The following is an 18,821-nucleotide window of genomic DNA, read 5'->3' as shown; positions in this document are numbered from 1 at the left end:
CTACTGATCAGTTTCAGAACAGCACTCAGCACTCAGAACTGGCTGTTATGGAGGTGCTCAGCAAGTTAATATTAATATGACCATCATGCTTCCTACTGATCAGTTTCAGAACAGCACTCAGCACTCAGAACTGGCTGTTATGGAGGTGCTCAGCAAGTTAATATTAATATGACCATCATGCTTCCTACTGATCAGTTTCAGAACAGCACTCAGCACTCAGAACTGGCTGTTATGGAGGTGCTCAGCAAGTTAATATTAATATGACCATCATGCTTCCTACTGATCAGTTTCAGTAAGTTGAATGTTTTCTACTCCTCCAGGTTTAAGTAAAATGTTTTCTACTCCTCCTGGGTTAAGTAATATATTTTCTACTCCAGGGTTAAGTAAAATGTTTTCTACTCCTCCAGGGTTAAGTAAAATGTTTTCTACTCCTCCAGGGTTAAGTAATATGTTTTCTACTCCTCCAGGGTTAAGTAATATGTTTTCTACTCCTCCATGGTTATGTAATATATTTTCTACTCCAGGGTTAAGTAAAATGTTTTCTACTCCTCCAGGGTTAAGTAAAATGTTTTCTACTCCTCCAGGGTTAAGTAATATGTTTTCTACTCCTCCAGGGTTAAGTAATATGTTTTCTACTCCTCCAGGGTTAAGTAAAACATTTGTACTCCTCCATGGTTAAGTAATATGTTTTGTACTCCTCCATGGTTAAGTAATATGTTTTGTACTCCTCCATGGTTAAGTAATATAATTTCTACTCCTCCAGGGTTAAGTAATATGTTTTCTACTGCTCCAGGATTAAGTAAAATGTTTTCTACTTCTCCTGGGTTAAGTAAAAAAAATTCTACTCCTCCAGGTTTAAGTAAAATGCTTCTACTCCTCCTGGGTTAAGTAAAATGTTTTCTACTCCTCCTGGGTTAAGTAAAATGTTTTCTACTCCTCCATGGTTAAGTAATATGTTTTGTACTCCTCCATGGTTAAGTAATATAATTTCTACTCCTCCAGGGTTAAGTAATATGTTTTCTACTCCTCCTGGGTTAGTAAAATGTTTTCTACTCCTCCTGGGTTAAGTAAAATGTTTTCTACTCCTCCAGGTTTAAGTAAAATGTTTTCTACTCCTCCAGGGTTAAGTAATATATTTTCTACTACTTAGGGCCCAGTGGTGCTGAGTCGTGACCACCATGATGTGAGCGGCACGGACAGCCCTTACCGGGAGACGTCAAACATATATGATGGATCAGCTTTCTGTGCAGGTACGCAAATATTATGTAATGTTATTGTTTTCAAAATTAAACACCCTCCATTTCCCGAATAATTTATGGATAAATATAGCATGGCCACCATTGTTGTTTCTTCTGTCAGTGGACCACAAAGAATTCTAGGTAAATTTAGTGTTTTGAATGTGTATGCATAAAACAATGACGTCACTAGCTTGTGAAACTGTCAAGATTCCCCCCAAAAATAAACAAAATTCTACTAGTAAATGGAATTAGTTAGTTGTAATTTTTTATAGGCATATAGCTGAATGTATAAACTTTAAGTTTCAAAGCAAAAATTATTAAATATTTTTGGCGGGAACTGCCAATTTTGCAACTTTGACATAGCACCTTTGAAATTTATTTTTTGTTTTTGTTTGTATTTTAACTGGCATGTACATGTAACTTAAATAATAATAAAGACTGGTATTTGTCAAAGTATGGTAAAGATAATGTCTTATGGATAATGGTGGTATTAAATATTTTAACAGCAATCCCATCAATGAAAAAACAAAGATGTGAACCAATATTACATGTTGCAGGATTCAAAAATATAAAATATAAGGGAAGGTGCCTAGCTTAAAGCCTGTATAATCCATTGGGACTTACTTTCTTGTCAAGTCATAGTTTGAATGACCATGTGATTGTTGCTTTGTTGACAAAATTGATATACTAATTAAACAGTCATTTTGAAATAGGAAGAAATATTCAGTACAATAGTTTAAGAATGTTCCCATGAAACCCATAAAGCAAAATACTTTTTTAAACAGGTTGAGTGGTAAAATACTGTGTAGCTTCTTCTGTTCTTCTATTAACATGAAAATCAAATGTATGCCAGGCAGGCCCTAACCTTGCTGACAAAATGGAATTTTTTTGGCCACAAGACGGCTCAAATTGCCAAGTTATTAAAAGTAGTTAGAAGCTGAAAGTAACATAATATTTAGGACCTAATCTAATTTGAAAAACAAAATCACAGAACAGACGTTAAGCCGACTTATTTACTATCATAGCTCACTTAACACTTTGTCAGTCTGTTGTGTTACTTTGGCACGAAACTGTACATACACCAATGTATGTTATGTCATTTGCAATTACAAGACATGCATTGTTTCAGTAATGCCAGAAAATACTAATTATTGCTTTCATTTTAACATAACAGTTTCACATTAATTACCGTATCAGTTACTTAATACTATCACGATTTTGAATGAAAAAAAAAAAAATCATATGGTTCAAATTAAGAGGGAGTAACATTTGGAACCTTTCCAAATCAACACGGAACCTGACTAAACATTATAAAATGTACAAATAAATGTTTAAACCAGTCGCCTTTCTTATGGTCTGGCTACATGTATAAGTATGGTTTAAATAAAGCTTTTTTTTCAAAATGTTTTGGATGCAAAACATGAACTTTCATTACAATGGTTTTAAAATGAATTCCACATCTTTTTATATTGTAAATAAGATTGTTATAAATGGTTTTTCATATTGTAGATATGGCAATCCAAAATGTGATTGGGGACAGTTTCCGTGGAGCTACATGGGTGGCTATTCACAATGGTGGTGGAGTGGGCTGGTGAGTGATTGCCCCGGACAGCTAATTTGGTCTCTAGTAGTAACAATGTATTAATTCCATTATTAACATTCACGTATTGTGTTAATTGGTGGGTGGCATTCATTGATTTTTGACTGTATTGCAGACCCCATTGTTGCCTACTTTTTATGTTTACAGTTGTACACCTACCTCACTGTACTGAGAAATACATCATTCTACCTCCAAAGCTAACGAACAACCTATACCTATAACACCCTATACCTATAACAACCTATACCTATAACACCCTACCCCTATAACACCCTATACCTATAACACCCTTGGTGGAATTGATCCAGGAGTCAACACTTATATTAGTAGACATTTGTTGTATTATTTACAATCTTAAGTCATTCATGTCCTCTTATATTTTTTAAAGACATATTCAGTCATTTTTAAGAGACTTCTTATTTAAGATTGTACTAAACCAAATAACTTCCGGCTGGGTCAAAGTTCGAGGTGCACCCAACTTTTGATAGAGAAGTGAACAGCACAAGTCCTGTGATTGGTGATAAATGTGTGTGTTGGTTATAAATTGGGCAATTTTATTTCATCTAGTACCACTGTGTCAAGTAGCCTTGTGCTTGAAACACATATGGGGTACCTGTAAAAAAAAAGTACTCTAATTTTGTGCAAAACTAAGGTAGTCATAGACGCTACCCATTATCTCAGAAATGAGCAGCTTGACCCCCAATTTTTTCCGATTCACTTTAAGGGTGAGGGATGGTAGTATTTATATCCGTGGTGTTTATGTCGATTGATACGCTGCAGGTAGGAGTTTTAGCCACATAATTATGTTACTTTTGTCGTCTATGGGATTTGATTTGGCAGTATACACTCTTAATAGTTTGTTTTGTTTAATGACAACACTAGAGCATGTTGATTTATTAATCATCAGGTATTGGATATCAAACATTTGATTTCCCTTAAATACTTATTAAAATCAATTTAACATTTTCTATTACAAACTGCAGACTTATAAAAATTACAAATACATGTACTGGTATTTCACCACAAAATGAGGTAATGAAAATGTGTTAGATTGAACAGAATGATAAAAAATACTTCTTCATACATGTACATGTACAATGTATATATTGTAAGAAAACATTTTTCAGTATCACCAATCATTAACTTAAAGTTACCATTTCATAATCAATTCAGTTTTTATACGCCCGTCTGTGATGAATCGTATTATGGTATGGCATTGTCTGGCCGTCAGTATGTCCATCCGTTTGCATGTCCATCCGTCCACATGTCTGTCTGTCTGTCTGTTAATGGTTTTTTGTCCGGACTATATCTTGCATACAGATGCATACAGGACCATCAAACCTCACATGTAGGAACAACTTGGGATGGCGGTGTGTCGCATACTATTACTAGGTCACTGTGATACAAATAAATCAATTAATTTGTCTATATTCTGAAATAAAATATAATTATTCTTCCAGTATGCAATTCAGCACCGACAATACATATGCTAATTTGTGGCGGTTCTGTATTGTTAACATACATAAACTGTTTCTCTGCCAATATAAATGTGTCACCAGAGTACCCATGCTAAACAAAGTTCCCTTTCTAATAAAGAACAATAACTTCATTAATCAGACAGCACCTTCTTCAATGGATACAGTATCATCAGTAGTTGGTCCAAAATAAACTGTTCATCCATCCCATTGCAAAAATTTCACATAATTAGAATTGAATCATACATGTAACATATTCATTAATATCTATGGTTTTCCATCAAACTCCTGACATGTACATCACCGGTACTCTTGTTTTATATGTCATTTGAAACTTTTTTTCTTTTTCTTTTTTTGTACATGTACAATGTATAAAGGTATTTTGTTTGAGAAGATGTAATTTTTATTCTTGGGTTAAAAACATGTTTTTTTATGTATTAACCATTAACTTTTGATATTAATTTTATTAATTACATTTGATAAAAATAATGAAAATGTTAATAAAATAATAACCTAGATTATAGTGAAACTATAACTGAAAAATTCCGGTATGAGATTTTTTTGCTTGATTTCTGGTGTTGACTGGTCATGGTTAAAACAACTCAGACCATGGGATGCTATCTTTTTTCTAATTACATGTTATAAAAAAATTATCCCCTGTTAAATGAAGTAAACTGACATTAGTTTTTGCATTTTGTTTCGGATAATGAATATTCATATTAACAAATGCATACATGTATATATAGTAAAATGTTTGTTTTGTGTCTCGGCTGCCACAAGGTTGGGTTTTCAGACTACTTGATTCTGGCTTATCGAGGTTCCACTGTGTAACCATAACGTACATGTAGGTTGTGGCTTCTGTTACAGGTGCTAATGTAATGAGGTCATTATCTTACAGGGGTGAAGTCACTAATGGAGGATTTGGACTTGTTCTTGATGGATCGATTGTAAGTACATGTACCATGATAATTAGTATATATTTAATTGACAGTTGAAATGTGAATTGAGAAAAGAAATATTACTACAGAGCAAAAAGTTAATTGAAGCAATGTTATGAGGAATTTTTAAAAATCTTCCCGAGTTCCAGAAATGTTGTAACCGAATAGTCTTCACACATTTAAAGTTGAACAGATGGTTTATCAAATTTGTCAATGTCATGAATGTTGGATCCTCCGTTTGTCCCTGGGGTGGTGGTGAGGTTTACTATAGTTGTATAGACAAATGCATTTTAAACAAAACTAAGTCACCAATTCCATGGCACATGGAAAAACTAATTTGTGAATTTGGTGGTCATTCTGACCCGACCCCCCCCCTCCAAAGGTCTGAGAGTTGGACTCAAAAGAGGAAAATTAAGCTAATTTAATATAAAAATCCAAAATTTTGCTATACCAAATAGTCTTCACATACTGATGGAAGGAAATAAGGGAAGACATAAAAAGTGACAGCAAATATTGACTGTTACCAGAAGTCTCATCCACAGTATCAGGAAGTTAACCATGTTACTAGCAGTCAGTCACACATTACTGGCATTTAAACACGCGTAACTACTCTAACAGTGAATTCAAATTGGGTTTCAAATACCATTATTTACCGGCCTCGGTGGCGTCGTGGTTAGGCCATTGGTCTACAGGCTGGTAGATACTGGGTTCGGATCCCAGTCGAGGCATGGGATTTTTAATCCAGATACCGACTCCAAACCCTGAGTGAGTGCTCCGCAAGGCTCAATGGGTAGGTGTAAACCACTTGCACCGACCAGTGATCCATAACTGGTTCAACAAAGGCTATGGTTTGCACTATCCTGCCTGTGGGAAGTGCAAATAAAAGATCCCTTGCTGTTAATCTGAAAGAGTAGTCCATGTAGTGGCAACAGCGGGTTTCCTCTCAAAATCTGTATGGTCCTTAACCATATGCCTGACGCCATATAACCGTAAATAAAATGTGTTGAGTGCGTCATTAAATAAAACATTTCTTTCTTTCGTTTTTTCAAATACCATTATGTTCAGAATATATTTAAAGATCTACTTCTGTTCTTCCATAAGTGCCAAGCTTTTACACATTGAGAAATACACTTTCAAATTTGATCATTCTGACCCCCCTTGTCCAAGGGACAGGGCCCAAAAGGCAAAAATTAAGCCAGTTAAAAAACCCAATCTTCTGAAACTGCATGTACTTTGTACTTTGTTGGCAGCTTGTTTGGCATATGGAGAAACAAATTAGTGAATTTAGTCGCGTTATTATTCCCCCGTCAAGGTGGGAAATTCAATCAATTAAGGGCGGGACATAGCCCACTGGTAAAGCTCTCACTTGATACACGCTTATTTTGGGATCAATACCCGTCAGTGGGCCCATTGGGCTATTTCTCGTCACAGCCAGTGCAACACACGACTGCTATATCAAAGGCCATGGTATATGCTATCCTGTCTGTGGGATGATGCATATAAAAAATCCCTTGCTATTAATAGAAACATTTAGCAGGTTTCCTCTCTTAAACTATATGTCAGAGTTACCAAATGTTTGACATCCAATAGCCGATGATATATAAATCAATGTGCTCTAGTGGTGTCATTAAACAAAACAAACTTTTTTTAAACCATATATATTGGTAGTAATGGTCACATTCAGTATATGGTTTCGTTTATAGGTCAATCCATCTTAAATCAACTAATATTTAGGGTCGCCCAGGCACTTTTGATTCATATAAATTTTGTACCAAATATTCATAAGGCATCCACCTGAATAAATCTGAAATTTGAGCTCTGTATTTTAAGTAGTTTTTGAGAAATGGTCATTTTGCTAACAGTGGTATGGTGTTAAATTTAGCTCGAAAATGGCCAACATAATTTGAATGCTATATTTCAAGTCCCATTATTTCAGGAAATAAATTGAATGTACATAGAGACATGAAATTTTATGTGGTCACTAAGAAGATTATGAAGTTCTGATATATAGCAGACTGGATAGTTTTCATTAGTTGAACTTGTATGGTTAGAAATAACAAAAAAGTCTTTAAAATGCTATTTTATTTTATGAGCAGCCATTATTGAGATCCTAAAACATGTCCAGCCAATGCACTACGACTGGTATATCAACGGTCGTGGTATGTGCTATCCTGTCTGTGGGATGGTGCATATAAAAGATCCCTTGATACTAATGGAAAATGTAACAGGTTTCCTCTTTAAGACCAAAATGACCAAATGTTTGACATCCAGTAGCCGATGATTAATGAATCGATGTGCTCTAGTGGTATAGTTAAACAAAACAAACTTTAACTAAAACATGTTTTGTCTTACATTTATACAGCAAGAAGAAAAGTTAAAAGTGTGTGTAATAAATGTAAGACAGTGTTTTAATGTATCAAAAATGGTTGCACTGGCCTGAACATAAGATACAACTGAATTTTAAAGATTTTTCAGTTGGGTCTAAGCATTCAGTGTGACTACTGAAAACTACCTGAGAGTGGAGCCCAAAAGGGGAAAAAACTAAAACAATATTGTTAAAATCTTCTTCTGGTAGGTGAATCTAGAAGGTATTTAATAGATATTGCACTTCCAACATTCGAAGTGAATGGATTGATCAAGCTATTATTCCTGGTAGTATTTTAAAGAAGAATGAATTGTCACCCAAGCTAAGTGCGGGTGTCTCGGGTGGTCTCTGCTGTCAAGGATTTGGCTGTTAATTACAGAATAATAGATCACCGACTAAATGGAACAAAGGCTATGTGTTTGGTTGTTGGTGCTTACACATTGTACATTGTAGAGGGACTCATTACTTAATACAAAATTTCTATCTTGAATTTTTTTACAGATATAAAAATATTTGTTACATGTACTTGTTAACACATAATGTGTGTTAACATTTTAAAGACATACGATTGGCTGCTTCTAGGTGACAACCAGGTCACCAGTGCCATGCCATCAGTGCCATGCCATCCAATGAAAAACAAGACTGGTCAAATCGATCACTCCGTACCGTACAAGTTAACCTGAAATTGACTTGACTGTGACGCACCAGTTAACTGTAAGCGCAAGGGCCATAAATAGGTTTTAGATGGAAAAGGCATTTAAATTTATTTTAAACCAGTTTTTTTAAGATATGTAAGAAATAGAATACTACATTCATGTCTGTTAGACACCATTTACCTTACAACTTGTTATTTAAAAACATATCAAACTCAATTTTGCTCGTTAGATACATTTTAAAACAACTCGTAAGATAAATGGTATCTAACAGACACTAATGTAGTATTCTCTTCCTGCATTTTAACATTCAGTATTTTAATTTTATTAGTTATGTTTCGCCAACTTTCTTTTCTTTTGTTACTTACATTTAAAACGTACATAAAAGGAATGTGTCATAGGCACCGGAAGATGCCACCAGCTAGATATGGGATGAATGGTCATTTATTTATTAATTTGCCTTTGAATTGGAAATGTAAAATTTTCAGAGTTTGGGATGGGATAGTGCACTGCACGTTTCTTACATTAACAAACAAAATCATCCATCTGCAATGCCATTTCAGTTTTGAGGTGTTATATACAAATTTTGAAAACTCAAACTCCCTGAAACTCTAATTATTTCATCGTCCCCTTCAAGTTTGAGTTATCGAAGTTAAACTGAATATATATATAAGTGCATGAAGATAAATAAATAACAATCACATCAGATGAATGATGAAGAAGTCAGGTTTTTGTACATCATTCTGTTTAATAGGTATTGGTAAAACTAACGACTTTTTAGGGGTTCTGTGGTTTAGTATGTATAGTGATATTTGAAAGTACATTATGATTGTCTAATTAACAGGATGCAGAAGACAAGTCAAGGAAAATGCTAAGTTGGGATGTTAACAATGGGGTAAGTGTGGTACTTTAACAGTGTGATAACTGTGTGGTGTTAATAATGGGGTAAGTGTGGTACTTTGACAGTGTGATAACTGTGTGGTGTTAATAATGGGGTAAGTGTGGTACTTTGACAGTGTGATGTTAATAACGGCTTAGGGTAATTAAATGTGGTACATTAACAGTGTGATAAGTGTGTGGTGTTAACAATGGGGTAAGTGTGGTACTTAAACCCACTTGCCATTATTATTACATAGTATACTCTGTCAAAAAAGAAATGCATAGGCGAAATATTCATGGAATTATCTCTTTAATACAAAGTGGCATAATTTCGTTATTTATGATCGTATCACAATCAAATTTGACATGAGTATGTGACAATGTTCTTGCTATGAACTGATGGCAGTGGAGGCGTTTTCGTCACCAAACAGCATCGCACGAGGGCGCTAAAATCGCTAAAATCACCTTGTGTGGCCACCAGCATCAACAATCACTGCGCGACATCTTCTTGGCATAGACTGAATGAGTCTCTGAATCCGGGCACGTGGAATCCTAGCCCATTCTTCCTGCAGTGCATGTGACCGTTGCGGAACCGTCTGAGGCTCTGGGTCATGCTGGCGTACACGTCTGTCCAGTGCGTCCCATAGATGTTCAATGGGGTTGAGATCTGGTGATCTTTATGGCCATGGCAGCACATTAATGTTCTCATTTTGTAGGAAATTCATTGTTACACATGCAATGTGTGGCCTGACATTGTCCTTCTGAAAGAATTCTCTCTGTCAATCCAAAATGGGAAGCATGTGACGGCGAAGAATTTTATCCTGGTAGCGTGCAGCTGTCAGGTTGCCTTGTACAAACACAAGTTCACTTCTGCCGGTGTATGAGATGGCTCCCCACATCATGACACTCCCTCCACCGCATCTGTCAACTTGGGTGACGCAGTTGTTGGCAAAACGTTCATTGCGGCGTCTGTAAACACGTTGTCGTCCATCACGTCGCTGTAAAAGGAAACATGACTTGTCGCTGAACCATACTCGCCGCCAGTTTCCCAAATTCCACCCCTGTACATTCGTGCACCAGCGAACACGTAAATGTTGATGTTGACGTCGCAGGACGGGGCCAACATACGGTCTCCTAGCCTGTAAACAAGCTTCTCGAAGTCCGTTCCTCATGGTTTGTGTAGACACCCTTCTCAAACCAGGTATGCGTTCAGCAGTATTCGTTGCTGTGGCAGTTCGGTGACGCAAGTGCAGAACCTGGATGTTGTGATCTTGTGCTGCAGTTGTTATGCGAGGTCTTCCACTTCTGGACTGGTCTTCAGCTGATTGAAACTGCTGGTACGTCCCAGAGATGTGAAATGGTGCTCTGATGGACATTCATGTTTCATGCGACTGCTGACAGCGATTCACCTAACTGGAGGCGGCCTATTGCAATGTTTCGATTCAGCAGGCTTAGTCTTGGCATCTTGTAACTCATCTGCGTCGAAATGGAAATGAGGCATCATTGTGAGCATTGCAGCTTTAAATACCCATCACTACCCCAATCTTTTCTTAGACTTTCATGTGCATTCGCCAAAATCTTACCATTTCACACCTATTTCCTGCAATTGTCGCACAACGTGCATTAAATTTGTTTTAGGGTGCATTTGGGCATGCTGTTCCATTCCAGGAACATGAACAATCATGGTTATTCAGCAACATTGTACAAAAAACTAATATTTTGTAAAATCAAACACTTTTCTTCTTTCCCTATCACCTACAATGTATGTGTTACACCCATCCACCCCCTGTAATGTTACATAATGTTTGGACTTACACCCACCCCTCGAGCATTACTTAATTTTTTGAATGGCCCCTTACATAGGTACAGGTAGACCTGCTGAAGTATCATAAACTATTATAATCTACATCAATATCACTGTATGTTTTACCGATGTCTGGCACTTTATTCATAAACAAATGTAAGCATATACAGGCAAGTCAAGCACTTAACAAGTAACATAAAGTTCCCATTTGAAAATCTGTAGCTAACAAAAATGCAGGTCAAATTTTAGTACAGATTCATTCTTACAAATGAGTTGAATTAGAGTATTTGTCAACAGGTAATTAGGGGATGTGAAATTGGGTTGTTAATGGGGTGAGTAGTTACATTGGGTGAACAGTAATGGATGTAGGTGATATTGCAAGTTGGGCCTATTTATTGATACTTTTTTACCTACGGGGTGGAGGGGTGGTAAATGTTAAGTTTGAATATTAGTGTTAAGTTTGAATATTAGTATTAAGTCATGTAAGAGTTGTAATATTCGATTTTTGACACAACATACTATGTTCTCTAAATCAATGACGTCATTCTGACATGTAAACCAATTGAATGTTGTCAGGGGCCATATGTAAAGCATGTTCGCCAGGAGGTAGAGGGGAAGTTTAAGAGTGTATAGAGGGAAGGAGGGTTTTGCTGAGAATACATGTCGAGGGGTTAGTGCCAGAACCCATTATATTGTGAATTATACAAAAATGAGTTAATCACCTTGTCAGCATCATGGGAAGGTGTACTATCATTTCACAATGTCACATTCAAACCAATCATTTATTTATGCTTTTATACATCAGAACCCAAACCAGTTATCTTTTATGTCCATTTCCACAAAATAAAAGGTCAAAACCATGTTTTCAGCACTACCTTATTCTGTCTCTCTAGAATTTTGTAGTACTACTATCACCCATAGCTGACAGACATAACATGTTAGCTTACAACACTGGATTGTGGTGGGCTGTAAACTGAGAAGATTGAATCCTAGGTGACACGCTAATGGCACGTGCTAGCTCTAAATGTTTCCATCCAGCGATGGTGTTTTATGTAAACTTTCTCTGGCTGGGTGTTTTGGCTTACAAAGAAATAACAACTCTGACAAAGGTAGCTAGAATTAATTGTTTACTCATCATGATGACCGGTCCGTTGGTGATAATCTGAGATGGACTGCAGGCAATGAATGGGGGTGGGGTATGTGTGTTTGTGTGTGTGTGTGTGGAAGTGTGTAGTGCTTAGACATCTGGAATGTGGTAAAATGTATGTGCTGTTAACTAGTTGTTGAATAAATGCCGGTTATGTAAATACTTGCATCAGAAGTGACTGCAGAGTCCATTTAGTCCTACAGAAGAAACATGCAGTTGAGAAAATATTAACTGAACAGAGACATAAAGAAACTAGTTAAAAAGAAAGTTATTTTCCCTTATTTTAGGTTTAATAGTTACTATGTGTATTAGAAAAAAATAATATAACTAAATTAATTTGCCGGGGGCAGGACGTAACCCAGTAGTAAAGTGCTGGCCTGATGTGCGGTCAGAATAGGATCGATCCCTGTTAGTGGAATCATTGGACTATTTCTCGTGCCAGTGTTTCATTACTGGTGTTACAGACTATGATATGTACTATCCTGTATGTGGGATGATGCATATATTAAAGATCCCTTGGTGCTAATAAAAAAAAATAGTTGCCCATAGTTTTCTCTCTAAAATATATTTGTGGTCATTAACCACATGTCTGACACCACATAACTGTAGTTGTGTTGAGTGTGTCATTAAATATACAATTCCTTTCTATATATATTTTTTGTAAACATGGCTCCCATATGCAACAACCTTAGTTAAACATTATTAACAAACTATGTCTGTATTGTGTAGACAATTTCAATATTATATACAAATAAATTTAAGTTGCAATTTAAAATGAAAATGCCTGGGAATTGTTTATTGTAATAAGGATGCTGGCCCAAAGATAATAAATGTTTTATGACCATACGCAATAAAATATTTTCATTTACTTAGCATAGAGGGAAATTAGTTTATATTATTTCGAAGGAATCTTCACAGGATTGTAACTTTTCTAGTCATTGTATATTTTATAGACATTATATAATATTTGACATATAGTTGAAAATGAATTAGCAGATTAAGGTCAAGCACTTTTCTTTAAATCGGAGTCCGTTCATGGCAGTTCATATTATAACTAATTGGTTAGAAGAAGCGACCCCTTTATGTAAATGACATAAAATAAATATGCATACTAATAATAAATATTGTTCATTGTAGTAGTTGAAATGTAAAGAAAGAAAGAAAGAAATGTTTTATTTAACGACGCACTCAACACATTTTATTTACGGTTATATGGTGTCAGACATATGGTTAAGGACCACACAGATATTGAGAGGAAACCCACTGTCGCCACTTCATGGGCTACTCTTTCCAATTAGCAGCAAGGGATCTTTTATTTGGGCTTCCCACAGGCAGGATAGCACAAACCATGGCCTTTGTAGAACAAGTTATGGATCACTGGTCGGTGCAAGTGGTTTACACCTACCCATTGAGCCTTGCGGAGCACTCACTCGGGGTTTGGAGTCGGTATCTGGATTAAAAATCCCATGCCTCGATTGGGATCCGAACCCAGTACCTACCAGCCTGTTGACCGATGGCCTAACCACCGAGGCCGGTCTAGTTGAAATGTATGCACATACATATTTTCTGGGCTAAAATATCTAGATATTACTACATTAACTGGAATAATTGTAACATTCCAGATGTTCCAATGATGAAGGATGTCTGGTCATTATAACAAAGTGGACCGGCCTCGGTGGCGTCGTGGCAGGCCATCGGTCTACAGGCTGGTAGGTACTGGGTTTGGATCCCAGTCGAGGCATGGGATTTTTAATCCAGATACCGACTCCAAACCCTGAGTGAGTGCTCCGCAAGGCTCAATGGGTAGGTGTAAACCACTTGCACCGACCAGTGATCCATAACTGGTTCAACAAAGGCCATGGTTTGTGCTATCCTGCCTGTGGGAAGCGCAAATAAAAGATCCCTTGCTGCCTGTCGTAAAGAAGAGTAGCCTATGTGGCGACAGCGGGTTTCCTCTAAAAACAGTGTCAGAATGACCATATGTTTGACGTCCAATAGCCGATGATAAGATTAAAAATCAATGTGCTCTAGTGGCGTCGTTAAATAAAACAAACTTTACTTTTATAACAAAGTGGTTACTGCTATAGTGTGTTTAAGTAAAATATATGTGTGTACATATATCATTCAACGAGCGCATTAGACAAACATTATACTTAATTACGCACCAGATCAATGCTGATGACGAATGCATTAAACTGTATTTAGATATTATTTACACCAGTCCTGGTCTCACTGTAGCTAATAGCATTCACTGTTATCATTATTATAACATCAATTTGTTAAATATTTTAATCAACAATCTTTATTCAATGGACGCATTAAAATGTTTTCAAAACATTGACAATCAAAACATGAAACTATACCTGAAAATGTATCTTATTTTTAATCTACAGTCACCGCAATGTATTTGCAATTTATATATGATAAGTCTAGTAGAGTAGTTCATTCCTGTATACAGTATATCACCCATGTCAGCATAGCTCAGTGGTACAGGTAGATGTGATAGGATATATGATTGATTGCCCTTAGTGGCTTTTATCTTACTTCAACCAGTGCCCAGGACTGGTACATTCAAGATTGTGGTATTTACTTTCCTGTCAATGGGGAAGTGCTTATAAATAATACCTTGTCTCTGTTTTGATGGAGTAGCCACTATGCTGATAACAATTTTCCTTCTGCATTTTACAGACCAAGTGTCAAAATACCTCACAAACAGGACATATGATAAGCATGGTTTAAAAATATCATGTGCTGGCTAAATTGCCATTAAATATTTCTTTTCCATCCATGCCAATATCCAACTAGTCCACAAACCTTAACGGCGTATATATATATATATATATATATATATATATATATATATTAGGGTAGCCAGGATTTTATATTGGGGGTGGAGTGGGGATAGAGGGCACTGCTTTTACACATGTTATGGGGCGACATGCATTATAAAAGTTGGTATTGTGAACAAAGAGGTATATTTATTAAGACACGGTCCTCTTGTGCCCAATCTCTGGTTACCAGGATACGCCAGTACATAGCTGTGCAATTTAAAGTATATCAATCAATAGATTACTTGCATATTTAAAATGTACTCAACAAAATGAATTAAGGGCCAGTACACTTGTGGTAATTATTTGCTAATGTCATATTATTTTAGTAATTTTTAATCACAGATAACTTCTAAACATTGTTTCAGTAACATCTGACCCATATTACATGCAAACATCTTGCACACATGATTTTTTTGTGCATTTTTTAAAAACCCACGAAAATGCGCATTCTGCCAGGAATCATTACTCATTGATTGTAGATATATTTGTCATTTTATTCTCTCTAAATTGCTGTTTAAATCATTAAGTTGAAGAACATTTGTTTTAGAACATGTCAAAACGTACACACTTTACAATGAATGAAAACCTTAAAGGAAAAATGCCAAATATAGTTACTGGCCCTGTATTCATTTTGTTTCATTAAATTACTGTGTATTAGAAATCATTAAATGTATTAACTTATCTTAACTGTTGAATTAACATTATTTATTCAGTTAGTATCTCAACACTACAGATATGGTGCAGTTTACTCCAATAGCTTACATTTCGTGTTTAATTAGTGTAATACTGTAAATATATCTGTTATAACTGGTATGATAGCTTACATTTCATGTAATAATTAGTTAACAAATGTATCGGTTATAACTGGTTTTAAGACTTTGCTTTGTTTGACAAATTGTTTTTCTAAAGTTGTTAAGTACTTGTAGCAACCTGCTACATTACCAGGGAGCCGAATTTATCATCTCAGCTTGTAGGATAAGGTCACTGTGCATACAGCTGGAAACACCCATGACCCTTGCCAGTGTCTGCCATCCAGAGATAATTTGTTATTGTTTACAATTACTTCCTGCCTCCAGTACATTTTCAAAGTATTAACAACACAGACCCAATTAGGTGTTTCAGAGCTGCTGCCAACTTGAAAGTTTCTGTATGCCACTTGGACTCACTGCAAGATAACATTATTCTTGACTTGAGATTTCACACAATTTGTTACATGCTGGGCTGTAAGAAGAACTGTTTATAAAATAGCTTGCTCTGGCTTGCTGTTTGTGTTCAAGTTCCAGGAGCCAGAATAAATAAAATATTTCTTCATCTAATTACATCATTATCTATTATTACTAGCAGACAAACTTTTAAGTTTTATACTAAAACAAATAACTGCTAGCATCTAAAAGCAAAATATTTAGCAAAAGTTAAGTTTCCGATTTTTAAGTGCATTCCAAAGTTTTCAGTGCAGTTTTCTCAGATTGAAGTGGAAAGGAGATAAGTGGTTCTGGCACTAACCCCTCGATGTGCTAATATTTAAAAAAAAATGTATTGGTGCAAAATGGATGCAAACCAAGCTCCTAATTAGAAGATTGATGTATGGCCATACACGAGTCAGGGGGTAATGATCAAATCTACAAAAGGTGTACATAGGAGAAGGGGTGTAAAAGATCACAAATTTAATTTGTTTTTTATACATTGTTATAAATGTTCAATTAGCCTGACTAAAATGAGCTCAAACGGCTATATATAAAACAAGTGGTTGTATAGACCCGGTGAGTAGATTTCAACCAGATTCATATTCAGTCTAAGACCTTCCATTCCAGAGTAAACATAAAAGTTTTAATTTTTTTAAGGTTGCAAGAAGAAGCTGGTCAGGAAATGATAACGCTGAAGCAACAATACGCCATGCAATGGACATGGATCCAAGACTTAAGGTCACCATTGCTCACCACATCAAAGATGCCACTATTCTCAGTAAAGCCTTTCCTCACTCCAACTGACCTACAAGTACAGATCTATTTGTGGTGAAAAACAATCAGCTTTAAATAGTGATAGAAATATGCAGAACGGTTTGAAAAATATTTACAAAACTGATAAATGTAATTTGGAAGTATACCATGATAATAGTGTTAACCAATTCAACATTTATGTTCCTGCAATTAATAAAGATGATGGGTTGAAGAATTAAAATTTATCATTAGTAGAAATTATGATTGTTTGAAATTAAATTTATATTTTATATGGAAACATGTATATAAACATCAAACTGTCGCTTTAATGTGTTTTCTCTAATATATGCTGGATGACTTGTTTTTATCATAATTCTCATAGAGATCAGTTCTAATTTTCATGAATTATGATATATAGAGAATAATACGTTAATGATATAGGCCATCAGCTTTACCCTGTGAAGGTGAAATGGAGAACTGTGCATGGCTTTTAAGCAGTGTTTTCCATTTATCCTGAACTAGGTAAAGCTGACAATCTTTGGTTATGTCATTTGGAATGGAACAAGAACAGTGGGGGAAATTACCTTTATTCCAAAATTCATTATAACATACAAAATGCATGACTTCATTCTTGTAAAATGTTATATTTGTCATATGTCCAAAAACGTATTGTTATACAAAAATGAATTTTGTCACATTTACTACAACAATTAACTTTAAAATTTAGTTAAAGCAAATGAGTAAAGTCAGACAGTTCATGTGATATGTGATCAACTGCTATTAGGCATTTGTTACTTTGCTTTAAAGTCACTATAATTGATTAATACAGTGGAAGTGGCAATGGCAAAACTTGACTTTTTTATATATTCTTGTGCTAATTAAACAAAGATTATATGGCTCGATTACTTTTTTGTTTATTATTGAATACATGTGGGGACAACCCATTATGACACATGCAACTATGAAGATGAACCTTTAATAACCTGCTTGCAAATATATTTTCTATATATTGTGTTATATTCTTCGCTAATATTATATGTTAACACCTTTCACTAGCCATGTATTTTTTATATTTTGTAAAATATATAGAGAACAAGTGGTTACTGTCAATATTCATATTCTCTTGCTCAAATAAAATGTGAGTTTCATCTGTTATATTGTGAAATAATTTGCAATGCCTAACATGGACAATTATATAGCCTAGTTTTGTATGTCCCTGAGGCTTATTGTTGACCAATTTGGACCTTAAAAGTGTGTATATGTTAAAAATGGAATGTCTACAGTATCAATACAATACTGTTTTTAAAATATCTGTATCTAGAAAGGTTTTAATACCACTACTCCTCATCCCACAGAAGGCCACTTGCTTACACTAGATGTAGTGTGAGTCTCTGTCCTAACATCATCATTTGAGAAGGACTTGAAGCACTTAAAGAAGCCATACACAATACTGATCTTCTATCAGATATTGACACCCAGGCGGATATGTCTATTGCAGATTTCGTTTTGTATAATAAAGAGTTTGAATTCTGTGGTTGTTTCTTCAACCAAATTTCAGACACAGCTATGGGTACTCCATTTGCAGTCACATATGCTAACATTTGTATGACTTACAGGATGCACACATACTGGAACACCATACCCAATAGGCCAAATATACATTTACGCTTTATCAATAATATTTGGCCTTGGAGTAAGGCCTCCTCTTTGGAAATACTTGCTTTTTTTTTGACACCGTAAACAAGAAACAAACACAAATAAAATTCACTCTTCTAATGAGTAAAACCTCTGTGCCATTTCTGGATGTTACAGTGATATAACTGATTCCTTTTTTGAGGCAGACTTCTACTACAAAGAAACAGCCTGTCACAGATACTTAACCCCATCCATTTGCCAACCCAGACATGTCTTTCGTGCAATACCTTATAGTGAAGCACTCCTGATCCTAAGAATT

General features: G+C 35.5%; 1 protein-coding gene across 1 annotated transcript in view; it reads left to right on the top strand.

Annotated features, from left to right (window-relative positions):
* The window catches only part of LOC121368221 (urocanate hydratase-like), a 52,057-nt gene extending 33,660 nt beyond the window's left edge, over positions 1 to 18,397 (top strand). The window contains exons 17-21 of the mRNA XM_041492855.1: positions 1,151 to 1,250; positions 2,748 to 2,829; positions 5,212 to 5,260; positions 9,114 to 9,164; positions 16,772 to 18,397. Coding sequence (XP_041348789.1) covers positions 1,151 to 1,250; positions 2,748 to 2,829; positions 5,212 to 5,260; positions 9,114 to 9,164; positions 16,772 to 16,918 — 429 coding nt within the window. The 3' untranslated portion in view covers positions 16,919 to 18,397. The remainder of the gene's footprint in view (positions 1 to 1,150; positions 1,251 to 2,747; positions 2,830 to 5,211; positions 5,261 to 9,113; positions 9,165 to 16,771) is intronic.
* Positions 18,398 to 18,821: the final 424 nt, after the last annotated feature.

The sequence above is a fragment of the Gigantopelta aegis genome, chromosome 3 (genome assembly GCF_016097555.1).
Source record: "Gigantopelta aegis isolate Gae_Host chromosome 3, Gae_host_genome, whole genome shotgun sequence".
Classification (NCBI taxonomy): Eukaryota; Metazoa; Mollusca; class Gastropoda; order Neomphalida; family Peltospiridae; genus Gigantopelta; species Gigantopelta aegis.
This window is presented reverse-complemented; position numbering and strand designations above follow the sequence as displayed.